Source organism: Sus scrofa, chromosome 17 (genome assembly GCF_000003025.6).
Source record: "Sus scrofa isolate TJ Tabasco breed Duroc chromosome 17, Sscrofa11.1, whole genome shotgun sequence".
NCBI classification, from domain to species: Eukaryota; Metazoa; Chordata; class Mammalia; order Artiodactyla; family Suidae; genus Sus; species Sus scrofa.
Window position 1 is genome coordinate 32155680 of NC_010459.5, and position 15972 is coordinate 32171651.

Here is a 15972-nt window from a genome sequence, read left to right on the forward strand (position 1 = left end):
TGAAAAGAAGATAAACCATTACTAGGAGTTCTCCTGTGGCACAGTCAGTTAAGAATCCAGCATTCAATCCTTGGCCTGGAAACTTCCACATGCTGTGGGTGCGCCCAAAAATAAATAAATAAACCATTGCTTGATAATCATATTATTCCATAACTCAAATATGCTTTATATTTACTAAAATCAGCATACTTTACAAGACCAATATACAGTACAGTGAGGGGAGCGCTAATCTTTTAGGTACTGAGACCACCTCTGTTTGATGATTTCAAGCAATAACACCAGTTACTGACTCCAAAGAGAACACCCTGGTCATCAAGAAAAGGTTAAAAAATGGATACATTCTACTTAATTAATGACAACAGTGTGCATAAACTCAACTATGTAGAACAACTTATTTTTCAGGATTCTGAAGAGCTAAAATTTTATCGTGGTATTGAGTGTATAAAAATTAAAAGCCTTGGAGTTCCCATTGTGGCGCAGTGGTTAACAAATCTGACTAGGAACCATGAGGTTGCGGGTTCGATCCCTGCCCTTGCTCAGTGGGTTAACGATCCGGCGTTGCCGTGAGTTGTGGTGTAGGTTGCAGACTCGGCTCGGATCCCACATTGCTGTGGCTCTGGCGTAGGCCGGTGGCTACAGCTTCCATTAGACCCCTAGCCTGGGAACCTCCATATGCCGCGCAACCATGAGGTTGCGAGTTCCGTCTCTGCCCTTGCTCAGTGGGTTAACGATCCGGCGTTGCCGTGAGCTGTGGTGTAGGTTGCAGACGCGGCTCGGATTCTGCGTTGCTGTGGCTGTGGTGTAGGCCAGTGGCTACAGCTCCGATTCGACCCCTAGCCTGGGAACTCCATATGCCGCGTGAGCGGCCCAAGAAATGGCAAAAACACACACACACACACAAAAGGCCAGTCAAGAAAACCCCAAGCATTTTCTAATCAACCTACTATCAAATTATAGATACTATTACTTTATTGCCTTCTGCTTATTTCACCATTTTTCTCTTTACATTATGAAGAGAATGATGGTAGGCATGAAAACAAAAATGTAGCCCAGTATCTTTCCAGCAACTGTCAGAACTCACACCTGAAAGGGAAAGCTCAAGAAAAAGCACCCACCACATCTGGGTGTCCACGTTGTATCTGTAGAGATCATCCGCAAGTCGGTATTTATTGGCGCTGAAAGCTTTGTAGCCTCCATGAACATACAGGGCCCTGGTAATGTGGTCAAAGACACTGCTGTGGCCATAGCCGCCTTGGACCAGGGCACCCTGGGTATTTAATATACTCCACGTGTTCTTATCTGGAAATGGCAAACAGTGAAAGGCAAACACTGCAGGCTCCTCTTCTCTTAATACTTAAAACTACCAATTAGGATAAGAGAAGATATTTCAGCAGACTGGATACATGTAACTTTAAACTTTTCATTTCTAAAGGAAGGCCATCTAAAACTTGTAACAAAGCCAGGTGGCCAAACTTCAATCTGTTGAATGTTCTGATGTTCTAAGATGCTAGTAGGAACAGAAGTACACTAAATTTAAAAGACTCAGATATTCTTCAATTGAACGCTTAATTTCCCACAACCTTTTCAGACCAATACATAGGTGTACATTATGGACCTAATTTCTTAAAATATCATCCACATCCACAAAAACAAGTATAATAAAATTTAACCAAAGGAAAGAGTATATGTTAAGGGGAAATCACACTCCATAAAGCCAATCTCTAAAGGGCTATCCAAATACTTTTTCTTCAGAGTATTTGTTGTTTCAACCCTTCTTATTTGTTTATTTTATTTGCAACATTCAAAGCATTTAGTGATATCTTTGGCTCCTTGTCGAATTGACAGTAACAAACATATACTACATAGCAGCATCAACAATCTACATTTCACTGGCATTTTATCTGTGTTAACTGTATTTCAAGATAAAGTACTAGGTCAATGTTAGGTTAAATCTTGTTGAACAGAAATAATAATAATGGTAAAGGTTTTAAATCTGACATTCAAAAGAGATCTGCTGGGAAAAAAATATACCTACCCAAGTCATATTCCTGCACATTGCTTATATATCCATAGAGAGGGCAGTGACCAAAGATAACCAGCATGACCACTCGGCCACTTGTCAACGTGACGATGTGTGCCGAGTGCCCGACCACCGCATACTGCTCTTTTGCTTTAGGGGTCAACAGTACCCATGATTCGTTATGAATATGAAACACTCTCAACTCATTGGTCACATTCCCTGTTGAATCAATTTTTCCTCCGTACATGTAGATTTTATCCTAGGAAAAAAAACGTAAAGAAAATTCTAAACAACATCAAAAGGATTATACCTAAGACTAGAAAAAGAAACAGTTCAAAACCTCAATATTATTCTTAGCTTAAAATGTGTTAGTGAAGGAGTTCCTGTCGTGGCTCAGTGGTTAACGAATCCGACTAGGAACCATGAGGTTGCAGGTTTGATCCCTGGCCTTGTTCAGTGGGTTAAGGATCTGGCGTTGCCATGAGCTATGGTGTAGGTCACAGATGAGGCTCAGATCCTGCGTTGCTGTGGCTGTGTGGGAGGCCGGCAGCTACAGCTCTGATTTGACCCCTAGCCTGGGAACCTCCATATGCTGCGGGAGTGGCCCTAGAAAAAGGCAAAAAGACGGAAAAAAAAAAAAAAAGTGTTAGTCAAAAGCACCTTTCAGGGAGTTATTAGGAAAAGGGAGGAGAAACAAACAAAATAAAACAAATCATATCTACATCTCTAATATTTTGCCTCTTTTCTTGGATTTCTTCACACAAGATCTTTTACAACATAAAATGACTTGGAAAGATAAAGTTGAAATAAACTACAGAACAGGGAAATAAAAATGACTATTCAGTTATATTGCAACGTGGCTATCCTTGGCTAAACTTGCTAATGAACATAAGAGCTAATCTACACGATACTGACTTTTTAACCATTTAGTACCACAGTCATAATATCCCAGTTTGAATATGAATCCATTCAAATCTCTCCAGTTAAAGTAGTTTTAACTTTAATTTCCACTTACAAGTTAGCTAATTATATAACTACCCCAAATTAGAAGGTTTTCCCCCAATTAAAATTCAACACAGGCGTTCCCGTCATGGCTCAGCAGAAATGAAACTGACTAGGGTCCATGAGTACCTGGGTTCAATCCCTGGCCTCCCTCAGTGGGTTAAGGATCTGGCGTTGCCGTGAGCTGTGGTTTAAGTCACAGATGTGGCTTGCACCCCATGTTGCTATGGCTGTGGCACAGGCCGGCAGCTGTAGCTTCAATTCGACCTCTAGCATGGGAACTTCCATGTGCCATGGGTGTGGCCCTAAAAAGACAAAAATAAATAAATAAATAAATAAATAAATAAATAAATAAATAAAAAGTCAACACAATTCAAAATCAGAGACAGGAAGTAGAATGGTAGTTGTCAAGGGCAGGGGTCGGGTGGGGTGGGATTATCGTTTAATGGGCATAGGGTTGCAGTTTAACAAGATCAAAAATATTACAAAGATGGATGATGACAATAGCTGCACAACATTATGAGGAATTTATTATCACTGGATTGTATACTTATAAATGGCTAAGATGGTAAATTCTGTTAGGTGCATTTTACCACCACAAAAGAGATTAGGAAAAAAGTCCAACACCAAATAGCTTTTCAATCTCATAATATGATAAAGTTACTTTGGAAGAGTTACTCAGTACAGAGAGGAGGCATTTTACCTTGTATAATGCTAAAGAATGCCCATATCTAACAACTACACTGTTCACAGAACTGTTCAGTGCAAGCCACTCCCGAGAAGCAAGGTCATACCTGCAAAACAAACAAATTACATTTTCACTCAAATGACAAAAGAGAACATCTTAGATGCTTTATTTGTGATCCAATCCACTTTGGAGATGCTCATTAAATCTGTAATGGACATGAGGAGGTACCTGGGTAAACAAAACTAACATCTGGGCCTACTGACCAGGAGAATTCAGGAAGAGGGTGCTAGGCTTCAGAGCCCTGGGATGAGAAAGAAACAGAATTGACTGGCACTTTCTAATGCTTCCTGAAAACCTCTTCTACACACTAAATCACCTACCAGTTGCAGTATACTCAAGGGACTTCTATTACTGTAATTTTTCTTTCATTTAACGATGCAAAACTGAAGACATGTACAGAAAAAAGAATGACAACTAAGTTAAAAAATTTCTAGCCTTTCCTTTTCTTTATCTAAGTGATTTTAAAAAGTAATATTTTCGGAGTTTCCATCATGGTGCAGAAGAAACGAATCCGACAAGGAACCAGGAGGCTGTGGATTCGATCCCTGGCCTTGCTCAGTGGGTTAAGGATCTGGCATGGCTGTGAGCTGTGGTGTAGGTCGCAGATGAGGCTTGGATCTGGTGTTGTGGCTGTGATGTAGACCAGCGGCTACAGCTCTGATTAGACACCTAGCCTGGGAACCCCCATTTGCCTTGGATGCAGCCGTAAAAAGACCAAAAAAAAAAAAAAAAAAAGTAATATTTTCAAGAAAACTTGAATATCATTGGAGAATTTCAATTATACTATGAATACATTTAAAGACCTTTAAAATGTAAAAAAAAAAAAAGGAATTCCTGTCATGGCTCAGTGGTTAACAAATCCGACTAGGAACCATTAGGTTGCAGTTTCGATCCCTGGCCTCGCTCAGCATGGTTAAGGATCCAGCATTGCCGTGAGCTGTGGTGTAGGTTGCAGACACGGCTCAGATCTGGCATTGCTGTGGCTCTCGTGTAGGCCAGCAGCTACAGCTCCCATTAGACCCCTAGCCTGGGAACCTCCATATGCCTCGGGTGCAGCCCTAGAAAAGACCAAAAAATAAAAATAAAATAAAATAAAATAAAATAAAAGGCCCCAAAGAAAATCACTTATACTCTTATATTGCAGCATTAATCACATCTACCTTAGAACATTAGCTTTGTTTCTGAAGAAAACACTCTATTGTTTGTATTAAAACTATACTTACTCATTATAAAAACTGTAACCAATGCAAAAAAAAATGAGCTAACAACTTTAAAATGACCTCCTATTCTGTCATCTAGAAATAAGTGCCATTAGGTAAACATTTCTCCCTTTTCTATGCATATATACAGATAGACAGATAATATATATTTATACAAAGGGAATCATAAAACAAATGATAATTTTAATAAACAGTGTTAATTTAATATAATTTAATAGAAAAAGGAAACCAAAGGGAAACTCATGTTATTGTTATATTTTAAATGTTTATGTTGTTTCCTTAGACATGTTTTTACTTATGAAAAACATCATTATATGTAAACAAGATGTAAGAAAAGTTTATCACAATATAAAAGCAAAAAAGAGAAACATGCCTATCAACAGAAAATGGATTAATAAATTACAGTATGTCTATATAATATATAGTGAAAGATAAATACACTTGTGACATATTAACACAAATCTTAAAACAATGTTAAGCTGAAAAAGAAACTATAGACAACTATTTCTACAAAGCCTAAAATTACAGCATTCTCTCTTTTTTTTCTTTTTTGCTTTTGAGGACCACACCTATGGCACATGCAGGTTCCCAGGCTAGACTCCACATCAGAGCTACAGCTGCTACTCTATGCCACAGCCACTGCAATGCAGGATCCAAGCTGCGTCTGCAACCTACACCACAGCTCACGGCATCACTAGATTCTTAACCCACTGAGCAAGGCCAGGGATTGAACCAGCAACCTCATGGTTCCTAGTCGGATTCATTTCTGCTGCTCCACAATGGGAACTCTACAGCATTCTCTTATGTGCAGTGGGTTAAGGATCCGTTGTTGTCGCTGCAGCGGCTTGGGTCGCTGCTCTGGTATGGGTTCCATCCTTAGCCTGGGAACTTCTGCAAGCCACGGGTGCAGCCAAAGGAAAAAAATTAAAAAACTAAAACTAGAAAAATCTATTAATTCTAAAAATGTTTACATTAAAAGTGTAAAGATAAGTATGTGAACAAATAATAATATCAGGTTATTGATCACCTCCGGGATTTTGGAGGAGCATACAAGTGTCTTAACTAAATTGGGAATGTTTTATTTCCTAACCTGGGTGGTGAATGTATTAGCATTCATTCTTTTTCTCTAAACCTTTTCCTTTATCTTAAATATTTTGGACATGATCTTAGGCAAATATAAAATGGTGACACTTATTAAATACAAAGAACACATAAATCAATACTATTATTTTATGTATTTTTTGAGTATTCTACATTTTTTAAATACAAGAAAAATTATTTATAAATTAAATTTAGTTTCTCTGTCTCTCTCTTTTTTTTTTTTGGCCTTACCCACAGCATGTGGAAATTCTCAGGAAAGGGATCGAACCCAGGCCACAGCAGTGACCCTAGCCACAGCAGTGACAATGCTGGATCCAAAACCTGCTGAGCCACCAAAGAACTACAAATTCACTTTAGTTTTAAAATTATAAGTAATTTAATTTTGAACAGACTCCATTAACTTCCTGCTTTGAAAGTTGAAAACCTTAGCACCCACACTACCTGCTATTTCTTTTTTTTTGTTTTGCTTTTTTAAATTTATTTTTTGTCTTTTCACAGCTGCATCTACCCACGGCATATGGAGGTTTCCAGGCCAGGGATCAGAGCTACAGCTGCTGGTCTATGCCACAGCCACAGCAATGCAGAATCCAAGCCGCGTCTGCAACCTACACCACAGATCACGGCAACACCGGATCCTTAACGCACTGAGCGAGGCCAGGGACTGAACCCTCAACCCCGTGGTTCCTAGTTGGATTCATTTCTGCTTTGCCACAATGGGAACTCCACGGCTGTAGAAACCACAGTTGCCTAAGCCACAGCCGTGGAAACACCACATCCTTAACCCACTGTGCCAGGCTGGGGATTGAACATGCATCCCAGCACTCCCAAGATGCTGCCAATCCTGTCGCACCACAGCTGGAACTCTGCCTTCTTTAGTCTTTAATTTTTTTTTTCATTTATTAACAAACAAAATACGGAACGCTTCACGAATTTGCGTGTCATCCATGTGCAGGGGCCATGCTAATCTTTTGTGTATCATTCCAATTTTAGTATATGTGCTGCCAAAGCAAGCACTAAATTCTTCTTAAGTTTATTGAAGTCTAGTCAGTTTACAAGGTTGTGATAATTTCTGCTGTACAACAAAGTTATTTGTCATACATATACATCTATCCATTCTCTTTCAGATTCTTTTCCCACATAGATTATCACAAAATACTGGGCAGAGCTCCTGGTGCTATAAAGCATGTCCCCACTGGCCAATCATTCCATATACTTTGCTGTGCATATGCCAATCCCAAGCCTTTTTAATTTTTTTGGTCTTTTAAGGGCTGCACCCACAGCATATGGAAGTTCCAAAGCTAGGGGTTGAATCAGAGCTCCAGCTATTGGCATACACCACAGCCACAGCAGCGAGGGATCCAAGCCAAGTCTGCGACCTACACGACAGCTCACGGCAAAGCCAGATCCTCATTCCATTAAGCAAGGCCAGGGATCGAACCTGCATCCTCATGAATACTCGTCTGGTTGGTTTCCACTGGGCCACAACGAGAACTCCCCAAGTCTTAATTGGCTAGACTTCACTGTCAAGTGGTTTTTTCCTAGTAGAGCTCATGTGCGTTCCTTTCCCTAAATTCTTTCATGTTTAGGAATATCTGCTTGCGGAGCTCTCTTGCGGTGCTGCAGGTTAAGGATCCAGCATTGTCACTGCAACAGATCAGGTTACTGCAGTGGCCCAAGTTCAATCCCTGGCCTGGGTGAATGACATCTAGCTTTAGAGGTGAACGACATCTTGGCTGGGTAGAATATTCATGGGCCATCCTTTCTTTCCCAGGTAACTTTGCTGACACTGCTCCCTCGAAAGTTGCTTGTATCGATGTTGCCAATGGAGGTCTGAGGCCAGTCTGATTTTTCTCCCACTTCTATGTGGCTTGCTTTTCTGCTTGGAAGCCTAAGAAGTCTCAGTCATTCTCTTTTTCTCTCCCCTTCCTTTCTTCCTTCCCTCCCTCTCTCTCTAAATATATATACCTTTCACTAATTTTTAAAGACACAATATTGTCCTTTACTTGAGGTAGTAATAACTTAATTCCATCCAGGTAATTGTTTTTACAAAACGGATTGTACAGTACTACAACATTCATAGCATTCTGGAAAGTATTTCCAGAGAAAAACTAGCATGGCTTATGAAAACACATATATCCCTTGTGTTCAAGCCAGAAGCCTTTTTCTTTAAGCTTGAAAGAGAGGAGAGAAACAGAAGGAGCACAGAAATAAGTCTCCACATGACACAATCCGTACGTCTTTCATTACATGGAAGGTGCTCAATCTGTATCTTAATGCATTTTACTCTTCCTCAGTCAATGGCACGGCAGCCCAAGAGCTGATACAAGACACTAACGTGCCAGCAGGTTCCTAAAATCTGGCAAAGGTGAACTGCTAAAAGACATTTATATAACATTCTGTCACTCTTCATAACACAGAGAAGCAAACACAAGACAAAAACAAAGTTGATGCAACCGAACATAAATGCCAGGCACTCCTTCTGGGAGCTGAGTCTAAAATAATGGAATACTAAACAACTAGTTCTAAGACCTGGACATGCAGGAATTTAAAAAGAGGAATCTTTCACAGATGTGCAGCTATCTCTCTCACAAGCTCTTTGATGGCTGGGAACATAATGCCCACCATGCCACAGGGCACACACTCTGCCACTCACAGTGGCCTGGTATTCCAATTACCGTGTCTGGCCCTCCAAAGACCAAGGAAAAGGCTCTGCAGAGACTGAACATGACCCCAGCCAGGAGAAGGCAACTGAGACTTTCCACCCAATAATTTATCCTTTATCATGGAATTTTAATAATTTGATCAAATTAGGCCTTGTCACTGAATAACATTTTCCTAAAACATGTTGCGCTATTTCAATCCACCTGTTCTATTTGCTGGGTTCTTTTCTTCAATGACAGCAATTACCTATATTATATCGGATCTTCTGTCTTCCATGTGTCTTTCCTTTTCTCTAATTATCAACCTATTCATCCATATTCATTGGAATCATGTCTATCAAGGTGTCAGCAGTTTGATTTTCATTCTAATTTTTGCTGTATGTAATTTATTTATATTTCTTTACCTGTGTAAGCTCCCATTTCATCTCCTGTTATTAGCATCTTGTCTTTTAGCTGGTTTTCCTGAATTCAAATTCTCATTATATTTATTCACAGCACAAAGTACTTGGAAGGAATCTCCTTCTGCTCCTTAAGTTACTTTCTGTCTACGATCAGTTCTTGTCAGTTTAACATGCAGTGTTCTTTCTTCTTCATTTTTTTTACCATAAATATTTGTATTATTTGCTACAATGTCACTTCTTTCATCTCGTACTACACACTGCATTCCAGACACTACATTTGCAAAATGTGGGTGATTTCTTAACTTTTTTCCCCACTGTATCTAAGACAAGTTTATCTTTCCATCTAGCTTTAGTGTGAGAGTTGGCATTTTATGTTCTATCCACTTTTCTAAAGTCTGAAGAAATGCTGGGGCTGAGATACAAGCGAGGTGTGCAGTCTATTAGAATAAAATATCCAGACTCTACTTGCCTCTGAGATTTTTTTGGATGCATCTGAGGCATAAGTAGTTCTCGAGCCAGGGACTGAATCCAAGCTGCAGCAGTCACCTTACACCACAGCTGCAGCAATGTCAGATCCTTTAACCTAATGTGCCACATCTCCACACTGACCTAAGCCACTGCAGTTGGATTCTTAACCCACTATGCCACAGTGGGAAATCCCTTGCCTCTGAGATTTTAAGTGTCCTATTCCAGGGTGCAAATGTTGGGATATCCAAATTAAATAGAAGCCCTGGCTTTGAGGCAGGGAATGAGCCACTTGATCAATTTCTCCCCTTTTTACCTGATCCTCCTTAGGAGCTACTTCTCCTACTCTTCAGTTAAAAGGGTTAAAAAAAACCCAATGACACCTATTCATTCTTCTTCTTTCTAAATTTGGGGCTATCAGTGAGAACTCTCAGAATATCACCCACATAGTTTCTGTAGGGTAGAGAAGGGGTTGGTCTTGCTGTTCTCATGCGTCTGTTTGAAGTTTACTGGCTTAGGTGATATTCCTTATCTTGTGCGGTTATCTGTTGCTCAATTTCTTACTATTTTTAACTTAAAAAAAAAAATCCTTTTCAGGAGTTCCTGCTGTGGTGTAACTAGATAGGCCATGTCTCTATACCGCCAGGACACAGATTCCAACCCTGGTCTGGCACAGTGAGTTAAAGGACCTGGCATAACAAAGCTGCAGCATAGGTTGCAACTGTAGCTCAGATCTGATCCCTGGCTGGGTACTCCATATGCCTCGGAGGGGCCAAAAATGGGGGGAACAATCATTTTCTGTTCAAGGGAAGGAAATTCGGTGAAGTTTAAACTGGAAAGCTTAACCCAGAAGACCTAGAAGATAACTTGTTTTGCAAGAGAACCCTTGGGTGACAAAATGGGAAGTGCTTTTTTTTCTTTTTAGGGCCGCACTTGAGGCATATGGAAGCTCCCAGGCTAGGAGTCAAATCATAGCTGCAGCTGCCAGCCTATATCACAGCCACAGCAATGTGGGATCTGAGCAGAGTCTGTGACCTACACCACAGTTCACGGCAACGCCAGATCCTTAATCCACTGAGTGAAGCCAGGGATTAAACCTGAATCCTCATGGATTCTAGGTGGATTCGTAACCCACTGAGACACAATGGGAACTTCCAGGGAACTGCTTTTCAATGCAACTTAAAGTTCTGGGTGATGGCCATGGAGAAAATAGAGAGTGAGGGCAATTCCCAAAATATGCTTATACAAGAGTACAGATGATGATAAAATTTATTTATTTATTTGCTTTTGAGGGCCAAACCTGTGGCATATGGAGTTTCCCAGGCTAGGGATCTAACTGGAGCTACAACTGCTGGCCTACACCACAGCCACAGCAATGCCAGATTCGAGCCGCGTCTGTGACCTACACCACACTAACAGCAAAGCTGGATCCTCAAGCCACTGAGCGAGGCCAGGGATTGAACTTGCAACCTCATGGTTCCTGGTCGGATTCATTTCCACTGTACCACAACGGGAACTCTGTGATGATAAAATTTTATAATCTAAGCTCCAGAAATACTTCTGAAAGAAGTCACTATATTTACTTTTCATGAGTTACTAAAAATTTGCTTGAAACTATATTAGTATTTCCGCAAAATACATAAAGCTGTAAAAATCATGTTTTTATCAAATACAAATACACAAAAAAAGTTATGATCTAAAAAAACAAAAACAAACAAACAAATAAAAAAGGAGTTCCCATCGTGGCTCAGTGATTAATGCACTCGATTAGTATCCAGGAGGATACGGGTTTGATCCCTGACCTTGCTCAGTGGGTTAAAGATCGAGCATTGCCACAAGCTCTGGTTTAGGTTGCAGATGAAGCTCGGATCCCAAGTTGCTGTGGCTGTGGCATAGGCCGGTGGCTATAGCTCTGATTGGACTCCTAGCCTGGGAACCTCCATATGTCATGGGTGTGGCCCTAAAAAGACAAAAAAAGTAAAAAAAAAAAAAAAAAAAATTTAAAACAAATGTGGCTCATGAGGCACACCAGTCAAACAAAAGCAAGATGTGACAATGACAATTCTAAGAACAAATATTTGTGAAGGAAATAGATAATTCATTTACTCTCTCATTCATTTGATAAAAACTTATTTGAGCACCTTCTATGAGCTACGTCAAATTAAGCAAGTAAACAAGGTTCTCTGTGAAGAACACAGAGTGGAAAGAGCAGAAAAATGAGCAAGGACAATAATGGGCACAGACAGAATTAAAAATTATGAACTCTGCTCTAAAGGAAATGAGAACTATGAAAAAGAACAGGGAGAACCTGTCTGAACTTACTGATCAGGGAGGATCTCACTATGGGACAGCTAACTGATATGATATGCAAAGCATGAGATGAGGTACAACGGCAGGAATGGTCTAGACAGAGGGAACACATGCTAAGTTTTAGGTAAAGAAAAAAGGCTGGTGTGGCAGAAGGGGAGCAAGTTGAGTCTGGGAAGGTAAGCAGTGGTTACATCAGGCCTGACTATTAAGTCCCATGGGAAGCCACTGATGGGTTTTACGAAGGAAGTAAATGGTAAAAAATGTATCTTAAAAAAATCATCCCAGTTGATACTGAGAAAATAGATTAAGAATAATGAACGGAAACAGACAGACTTGATAAGAACCTACTGCTGAAGCCTAAATGTGAGATACTGGCAGGCTTGTCTTAGAGGGAAAACAATGAATTTGACATGTACATGTACAGAGGTGATGTGCTTGATATGAGATTATGTTATGAGGAGGCGAAGGAGAGGAAATACCAAAATGACTCTCAGATTTCTTGCCTCAAGAGAGGATGACGCCAGGTACAAGTGTAAAAATCACACACAAGTGGTAGACCACACGACTCTCATAATATCTAGTATAATAATGGAAGGGATAATCACACTTTTCATTTTACCTTTATTTCTCAGGGTGGCAGCACTAGAAGTAGTGAGAAGTAGTTAGTCTGGGGACAGATTTTAAAGAGCTAACAAGATCTGCTGACATACTGTGGCAGGCAGACGAGACACTAGGGTGGTTCTCATGACCCCTGCCTCCTGGTGTTCATACCCATGTATTTATCCTTCCCTCAAGTGTGAGCGGGATCTATGACTTACTCTCACCAAAAGAATATGGTAAAGATGATAAAATGTCATTTCTCTGAAATCTATCCTATTAGCAGACTCAGTCCAGAAATTCTCCTTATGTCCTGACGAAATAAGCAGCCACACTGGGGAACCCTAGTGATAAGAAAGTGTGGTCAGCCTTTAAGAGTTGAGGTGGCCTCCAGTTGGCAGCCAGAGAGAAGCCAGAGCCCCCAGTCTTATAACCACCAGGAAATGGATTCTGCCAACAACCTGAGTGAGCTTGGAAGTGGATTCCTTCCCAGCTGAATCTCTAAATGAGAACACAGGCCAGGTGACACCTTGATCGCAGAGAACCCAGTTAAGCCATGCCTTGGCCCTGCCCGGCAGCAGAAACTATGAAGTGACAAATATCTGTTGTTTTAATCCCTTAGGTTTGTAGTGATTTATTCAGCAAGAATATGTATAAATAATATACATACTGATATATGGTATGAAGAAATAAGAAGTCAAGGATGACTCCAAAATTTTTGGCTTAAGCAAACAGAAGAATGAAGTGATCATTTACAGAGACAGGACTCCTGGAGCAAGAACAGGGTTGGAGGAAAGATCAGTCTAGAATACGGGGAGTTTAAGATGCCTACTTGACAGCCAAAAGATTGAGATGTCAAATAAAGAGGTGGGGATATGGGAAACAGATACGAATTTGGGAGTCACTAGCATAAAGGCCAAGATGACACATAAGATCACCATGAGAATGAAGACACTCTCACAGAGGAGGACCACGGGCTGAGCCCTGGGGCACATCATCATTCAGAAGCCAGTCAGCTGAAGAGAAACCAGCTAAGGCCGCTGAGACAGAGTAAGTTAAAAAAAAAATCAAGGGAATGTAGAGTCCTAGACGCCAAGGGAATAAACTGCTTTTAAAAGAGGAGGAAGAAGAGTTCTCTGGTGGCTCAGTGGGTTAAGGATCCGGTGTTGTCACAGCTGCAGCTTGGATCACTGCTGTGGCATGGGTTCAATCCCTGGCCTGGGAACTTCCAAATACTGAGGGCAGGCAAAGAACTGAAAATTTAAAATCCAGCTCCTCAGTCACACTTGCCACATTTCAAGTGCTGAATAACCACATGTGGCTAGTGACATGAGAGTATGACATACGAGTACAAATACAGAACACTTCCATTGTGACCTAAACAGAAACTGTCCACTGGACAGTTGTGATGTACAGGAACAGAAGACAGAGAAGTGAGCAAAGATGTAGGTGACGGCTAAATGTGGTGGTTGGGAGTTTGTGGAAGTCCTCTTCTTACAACCTTTTTTAGCTTTCAAAATAGAAATTGGAAGAAAGTCACTAGCTGAGAATGAAAATAGAAGCAAATGTGGTAGAGTTTTAAAAAATGGAAAGAAAATACAGCAGCAATCAGGGGAATGAGAGAGTAAATGAGAAAGAATTAATGGACTATAAGACCCTGTGAGAGTCAAGGATTTCTGAAGTTCACCCAACTTCTTGAATCTATACATGCATGTCTTCTGCCATACTTGGGCACTTTTCAACTATTATTTCTTCAAATACTTCTTCAGACACACTCTCTTCCCTCTCTCCTTCCAGGGCTCTTCTGGTGATAGAAACGTTAAGTTTTTTTGTTACAGTTCACAGGTCACTGAAATTCTGTCTTCTTTTTGTCTTTTGAGGGCTGCACCCATGGCACATGGAGATTCCCAGGCTAGGGGTCTAATCGGAGCTGTTGCTGCCGGCCTACACCCCAGCCACAGGAGCCAAGCCATGTCTGCAACCTACACCACAGCTCACGGCAACACCGGATCCTTTACCCACTGAGGGAGGCCAGGGATCGAACCCACAACCTCATAGTTCCTAGTCGGATTTGTTCCTGCTGAGCCACAACGGGAACTCCTCCAATTTTTAAATGATCTATTTTCTCTCTGTTGTTCAGATTAAGGAATCTCTACTGTTCTATCTTAAAATCCACTGATTCTTTCCTCTGTCTTCTCCATTCTATTGTCAAGCCCATCCACTAAAAAATTTTATTTTGGTCACTGTATTTTTCAGCTCTAAAATTTCCATTTGATTATATTTTCTATTTCATAAGGCTATTTTTCATTTGTTTCAAATATGCCCATAATTGCTTGTTGAAGCATTTTTATAATGGCTACTTTTAACATCTTTGTCAGATAATTCTAATACTTGTGTCGCCTTGGTGTCAACATCTTGATTGCCTTTTCTCATTCAAGTTGAGATTTTCCTAGTTCCTTCTGTCATGATTTCCATGACAAATGATTTTCGATTGAAGTCTGAGTATTTTGGGTATCATGACATGAGACTCTGGACCTTATTTAAATCTTCTGTTACAGCACGCCTCCTCTAACACCACCCCAGAAGAGAGTCCCAGCTCCCTAATGGCTTTCTATAACCCTGCCCTGGTGGGAAGGGGGAGATTGAAGTATCTCACTACATCTTGGCATGAGTGGAAATCTACACTTACGTTGTGCTGGCAGGGGAGGGGGCAAGGCCACAGTTCTTTCTGTGGTGTTTTTCTAGGGTGGTTACTGTCTAAAGGTTTTCTGTTTTGTTAAGCTGCCCCTTTCCTGGTCCTCGGACTAGAGAAAACAGGTTTTTCTTGGGGCCTTTCAGCTTGTGCCTATTAACCTTTCTAGACTGCTGATTTTTTCCAACATCAAGTCTGGGATATATGAGACAAAAGAAAAACCCTTGGAACTTACCATTATGTCACTCCTTGTGTCTTGAGGTCCCTAGTTAAGACAGCGTTTTTCAGTTTTCTCATGTTTGTTTTATATATCATGTCCAGGGTTTTTAACTATACTTATTATACAAAGAATGGGGGAAATAACCTTCATTTCTTTATGACTTTTTAAAGTTTCTTTTTTCACATTCAACTTCTAAAGAAGTATCTGTTGTTTTTTTTACTCTGTGTTCCTTCTAGATTCTGAAATCATTTTTAAATTATTTCCTAACTTCTACCATCTTACTGTGTTATATTGTTCTTTCATGTCTTTTATAGTTTTTTTATTGTATTTCAGCTTATTTTGGAATACTAAGTTATCATTTTTGTCAGCTTTCTGAACATATTTTTCTATTACGCTTTCATGTGTGAAGGGGTGTTATTCTACTTTCATCTTTTTAAAAATAACTTTCGATGAGATTTGACCTTGATATTTTTCTGTTGCTAAATTTTAAGTAAAATTATTTTTTTCCAGAGCTCTTACAGGAGAGGCTTGATTTA

General features: G+C 40.2%; 1 protein-coding gene across 5 annotated transcripts in view; it reads right to left on the reverse strand.

The window, feature by feature from the left end:
* ATRN (attractin) overlaps positions 1-15972 on the reverse strand; it is a 185337-nt gene that overhangs the window by 101440 nt on the left and 67925 nt on the right. For all 5 annotated transcript variants that reach the window (XM_021077392.1, XM_001927289.7, XM_021077390.1 and 2 more), the window contains exons 7-9: positions 3726-3816; positions 2036-2279; positions 1116-1299 (exon numbers count right to left, since the gene is read on the reverse strand). In XM_021077392.1, coding sequence (XP_020933051.1) covers positions 1116-1299; positions 2036-2279; positions 3726-3816 — 519 coding nt within the window. The remainder of the gene's footprint in view (positions 1-1115; positions 1300-2035; positions 2280-3725; positions 3817-15972) is intronic.